This window comes from Hippopotamus amphibius, chromosome 9, assembly GCF_030028045.1.
Source record: "Hippopotamus amphibius kiboko isolate mHipAmp2 chromosome 9, mHipAmp2.hap2, whole genome shotgun sequence".
In the NCBI taxonomy this organism is placed as follows: Eukaryota; Metazoa; Chordata; class Mammalia; order Artiodactyla; family Hippopotamidae; genus Hippopotamus; species Hippopotamus amphibius.
In genome coordinates, this window is record NC_080194.1 from 39,302,062 (window position 1) to 39,308,061 (window position 6,000).

The 6,000-nt window shown below is 40.2% G+C and overlaps 1 protein-coding gene across 1 annotated transcript; it reads left to right on the plus strand.

The window, feature by feature from the left end:
• The first annotated feature begins 4,736 nt into the window (after positions 1 to 4,736).
• LOC130861611 (olfactory receptor 51I1) lies at positions 4,737 to 5,681 on the plus strand. The gene has a single exon (XM_057750658.1). It carries the CDS (start codon positions 4,737 to 4,739, stop codon positions 5,679 to 5,681), a length of 945 nt encoding a protein of 314 aa, XP_057606641.1.
• Positions 5,682 to 6,000: the final 319 nt, after the last annotated feature.

Below are 6,000 nucleotides of genomic sequence, written 5' to 3' on the forward strand. Positions count from 1 at the left end.
GCTAGAATAGGTGCTGTGTCTACATTGCTCTATATAATATCAATGCTGAGAATAATACCTGGAGCAAAATAATGCTCAAACATGTGTTTTCCGTCTGTAGAGACGTGGATGGACCTAGAGACGGCCACACAGAGTGAAGTGAGTCAGAAAGAGGAAAACAAATGTCGTATATTAATGCAAATATGTAGAATGTCAAAAAATGGCACAGATCAACCAGTTTGCAAGGCAGAAATAGAGACACAGTTGTAGAGGACAAACATATGGACACCAAAGCGGGGAAGCAGGAGTAGGGGGAGGTTGGGGTGGGATGAGTTGGGAGATTGGAATTGCAAAAAAAAAAAAAAAAAAAATGTGTTGTCCATTTTTTTTGTTTGTTTGGTTCTAGTTGAACAGAACTAAGTTTGTAATTTTTAGGCCCCAGACAGTAGTGGAGTAAAAGCAGTGCTTGCATGAGAAGCATGTGAAATGGATCCACTGACATGCAGTTTAAAAAAATGCAAAGCACATTCCATATATGGATCTGTGTAGAGATGTGGGGATATGGATTGCTGAACATTTTGATCTGTTAATGAGAATATGAGTATTTGTTTGAAATGCTATACAGTTTTAGATTTGTGAGAATAAGACTATATTTGAAATATCTGAATATTTCTTTGGTTATGTGTATGAGTCTCTACTTAACTGTTTCTAAAATCCTGTCTATGATCTCTGTGAGTCTCTATCATCAATGTAAGATGTAGCATGTGTATGGGCCCAGATGTGTGATCAGTGACCAGAGCATTGGGCAGTTGTAGGAACACATTTGGGTTTATTTGTATGTGTATCTGAAAGAGGCAATGTGAATGTTAGTAAATAGATGGCTGAATGTGCCTAAGGGTGTATCTGTGGGAGTCTCAGAATATCTGTGATATGTATCTTTGTATGCATACAAGGGGTTTGCATTCCTTGACCAAGGAAGGATTAACATAGTAATGGATGTGGATGATAACATCGGTGATGATGGGGTTAAGAAGGAGATTCTCTTGGGAGCAATTCTCCTATAGCCAGTTCATTATTCATTGATACCACCCTCCCCATTATTTTCACTCTTCGTCCTCCAACCACAAGCAAACAAGCCTAGGGATTTGATACATTTAGGAGCCACAAAAGACTGGGCTGATGCTGTTCTGCCTGCAGGACCCAGAGACCAGTGCATCCAGCTACAGGGAAAAGAGTCCTTGTCTGCCATCCAGTGAGTGCCACCTCCTCCAGGCTGCTTACCAGAGTTCCTTATCTAAAACTTATCCCAAACTTTAATATTCTTACTCTTACCCCAGGCAGACTCTGACCCTCATACTCCTCCTCCAAATATGAGCCAAATCTTTTCTCTTCAAAGCCTATGATCACGAACTCTGATGCCAGGTCCCCATCTGAATCAAAATCCTAGTATCAAACCACACATCTTTAAATTAAGCCACCGATTCATCAGATCTAGATTTGGTGTTGAGAGTATCCATACCTTTTCACTCTGCAATTTGCATTATTGTCTCCTGTACCTAACTCTTGGTGTGCAGCTGGAGAAAATCACAGAACCAAATGAACTGAAGTCATTTAATAATGGTCTTCAATCATGGATGGATTTTCAGTATCAAGTATGCCATGAGAACATAATTGATGGGGATGTTACTGTGAGTCTGTTAATGCTGATGTATTCATGGCACTGTGTGTGTGTATGTGTGTGCATGCAGTTATATGTGTGTGTTCAGGTGGGTATAAACATGAGAGAATATGTGAAATGTACCATATAATACCAATGAATAGCTATTAGTCTTCTTAAATTCTGTGGTTGTGCTAGTGTTATGTGTGAGCAAAGGAGTGCGCAATAGTTTCTGTCTGTGTAATGTGAGATAGTGCCCATGACTACTTGAGTGTGTGTAAGTGTGTACAGGAGTGTAAAGAATATTCATTGGTATCTTTACGTGACTGTGTGAGTGTATGTGCTTCTGTACATGCTGTGCAAAAGAAGTTCTTTGCTTTTGTCTGTCTACATTTTCTTGATGTTTATTCCCAGATTAGTTACATTTAGGAAGACTTAACTGATACCCCTTTGGTCAAAACAAAGAAAAATTTGTTGTTGGGTGGTGAAAGAGACAACACTGGGGGAGACATTTTCAAAGTTGCTTTCTATACTGAGGAAAATCTGAAACATTGATGAAATATGCCCTTCTAGATTACATAAATTTGTACCCTAGAGGTTAAGGAGAGCGGGGTAAACCTCTCTTGTAGTGAGTCCTTAGTGTCTGTTGATGCTTTTAAGAGTCTTCATATTTCAAGACCTAGAAATAATCTTGGAGTGAAGATGATAAAAAAGTAAATACAAGACAGGCTGTATCTGAGAAGACTTCTTGGAGACATTAACTTTTCAACCTAGATGGGGAGGAAGAGAGAAGTTTACAGGGGAAGTAAGGGAAATAAACTCTACTTATTAAAGTTTTCCTTTGAATTCTCACTTGGAAGGGAGAGAAACCAAAGGAATATAATTCCTTCTCATGACCCATATACTTTCAGGATTGTTATTGATATCAGAGCATCTCCAGCCTCTAGTCACCATCTACTTTCATTGAATTTACTAAGAGGGCTGGAAGAAGATAGAAACTAGAAAAGTCAAAGGAATATGGAACTTATTATTCCTAAATTTCAGAATAGAGCTGTATTTTAAATTTATTTTAAATATAGATTTCCAGCTTTATTGAGCCATTGTTGACATACAACATATGTAAGTATAACTTAATGCGATATGATGATTTGGTAGGCATATGTGTTGCAAAATGATCACACATAAGGTTAGTTAGCACCTCTATTTCCTTAGTAATTACCATTTTTTTTGAGTGTGGTAATAACAGTTAAGATCTACTTTCTTAACAACTTTCAAGTGTGTATATTACAGTATTGTTAATTATAGTTACCATGTTGTAATTAGATCCCCAGAATTTATGTATCTTATAGTGTGAAGTTTGTACCCTTTGACCAACATCTCCCCATTTCCCCCCAACCTGCCCCAGCCCCTGTAAACCACTATTCTACTCTCTATGAGTGGAGCTTTAATGTTGAGATATCTGGTACCATAGAAATATGGTTACAGAGATATTTTGGATAAAGTCTGGGAAGAAGTCCTTTATGACATGGTATCTCAATTATTACTATTCTATCAATTTCTTTTCCTGGAGTTAGACTGTGCTGCTTAAGGACAAAGATAGAAAAGAGGAATCAGTAAAGAAGGTAGAAAAGAAGATGCCAAGGTAGGAGTAAAATTAGGGAGAAATGATGCCTCCAAAGTAAGAAGACAGTTCTAAAAAGACGAGTTACCAACAGTATTAACTCTGGTAGGAAAGTCAAATAGATTAGGAGAGAGAATATTTTCATTTGATTTGGTGACAAAGTGGTCACTGATGACCACACAGAAATTAGTTTCAGTTGGGAGGGTGCAGTGTGGAAGCCACAATACAGTAAGGTCAGTAAGATCAAATACCTGAACTTGGGGATCTCAGAATGGAGTGGAAAAACAGACACACAAGGAAGCTCCTCTTCCTTGGCATTCAGAGAGACAGTGTTTCAAGAAGCATGACTGTGAATTGGAGAAGAGTAAAAGAATGGCAGCTAGAGAAGGAAGGTTATGTTTTTATGATGCAATGGTCTTGTACATGCTTATTGCCTGATAGGAAACAGATAGAAAGTGAGAGATTGAAGATAACCATACAATGGACTAATGGAAGAGGTCTCTGAATGAAATGGCAAGAAGTCAAATATTAAAGGTGGAGGGCCTGCACTTGGAGAAGAAGAGATGTCTCTTTCTCAGAAACCAGGGAGTAGGTGTGAATAAGTTTAAATTTTTGTTAGTGGTAAACAATCTCTCTCTCTCTCTCCCAATGAAACACTTGCTTCTTTGGTTTTATCCAGCTGCACACACACACTTTGGTTATACAATTTTTCAGTGGTTAGGGTTTACTGTGTGAATGTGAAAGAGGGGCAAAGAGAAGATAAAGATATCAATCCTAGTGGGAGGGTGGGTGAGGAAAAAAGTGAGGAAGGAAAAGCTAATAGATAAATAGGCCAGAAGAAGGTGAAAGAATGATCAGAACTCTGAGAGCAGATTTATGAGCATGAGAAGGTAAGACAGCTGGTAAGTAGAAGGCTATGATCAGAAGCTAAAAAAATAAATAGAATTTAACATTTCAAAGGGATTGGGAGGTTGAGGTGAAGTCTAAGTAAAGTTTTTGAAGCCGTAACTTTCCAGCTGCAGAAGTTTCATTTTTGCCACCTCCAAAAGGGTTCCCAAAGGCATGGACAGTGTTTCCTTTTCCCCGTACTCTTTAATTTCTGTTTTTTCCTTAAAATTCCCAGAATATGACTTCTGGGGTAAGATGGGGAAGTGAAGAAATACTGCAGTTTTAGGTGAGAAGTAGGGAATTTTCTCATTTCCTATCTTGTTACCTGCCCTGTTATGGGTATTCACTTGTTCATCACACCTTCACAGAGTTTATACCATGGTTGAGAAGAATACTGGACTCTGGTGAGACAAAAATGAGTAGAACCCAGTTGCTATCTTCCAGTCTAGTGGCGGAAGTAGGACCATAAGCAAGCACTTTCAATCTCTAACCTTTTGTGTTGGAGACAGGATGTCTGAAAAAAAGTGAAGAACCTTCCCAACCCACCCTCTTGGGCGTATTTCCCCATCTGTATTCTCCCATCTGCCTGCCATGTTGGGCCTCAATGGCACCCCTTTCCAGCCAGCCACACTCCAGCTAACAGGCATCCCTGGGATGCAGACAGGTCAAGCCTGGGTTGCACTGGTTTTCTGCATCCTCTACCTGATCTCCATCATAGGCAACCTCATCATTCTCACTCTGGTAATTTGGGAGCCTGCTCTGCACCAGCCCATGTACTACTTCCTCTCTATGCTCTCTCTCAATGATCTGGAAGTGTCCTTCTCTACACTTCCCACCGTGCTTGCTACCTTCTGCTTCAACTACCGTCATGTTGGCTTTGATGCCTGCTTGGTTCAGATGTTCTTCATCCACACTTTCTCTTTTATGGAATCAGGCATACTGCTGGCCATGAGCTTTGATCGTTTTGTGGCTATCTGTGACCCACTACGCTATGTGGCTGTGCTCAACAACAACCGCATCTTGGCTATGGGTCTGGGCATCCTTGCCAAAAGTTTCTCCACTCTCTTCCCTTTCCCCTTTCTGGTAAAACGACTGCCCTTCTGCAAAGGCAATGTTTTGCATCACTCGTACTGCCTCCATCTAGACCTCATGAAAGTGGCATGTGGAGACATTCATGTTAATAACATCTATGGGCTCTTTGTGGTCATTTTCACCTATGGCATAGACTCAGCTTTCATCCTGCTTTCTTATACATTGATCCTGAGAGCTGTGCTGGCCATTGCATCCCGGGAGCAGCAGCTCAAGGCACTCAACACCTGCATGTCACACATGTGTGCAGTGCTGGCTTTTTATGTGCCCATAATTGCTGTCTCCATGATCCACCGCTTCTGGAAAAATGCGCCAACTGTTGTGCATGTCGTGATGTCCAATGTCTACCTATTTGTACCCCCCATGCTCAACCCCATCATCTACAGTGTGAAGACAAAGGAGATACGCAGAGGGATCCGCCAAGTCTTCTATAAATCCCGGGGCTGAAGAAGGCTGCAGACCCTCAGAGAACTACTTTGGAGGAAGGACTGGGACTTTGCCGACTTTAGGAAAGCCAAAACCAGGAGGATAAGAACCAGGATCTTGATAGTTGTGAATATGGAACTAATAAAAGAATATGTGCCCCAATAAAATGACATAAATATGTATTGAACATTTACTGTGTGAGAACCTTTGTCTAGGTGCTAAGAATTTTATAATGGTGAGTAAGACATATTCTTAAGTAAGGGATAACTGCGTTAAGGGAAAAACATAAAAATAAAGATGCCCTGAAAAATGTTTGACGTGAAAATAATGGAAGTTCTGC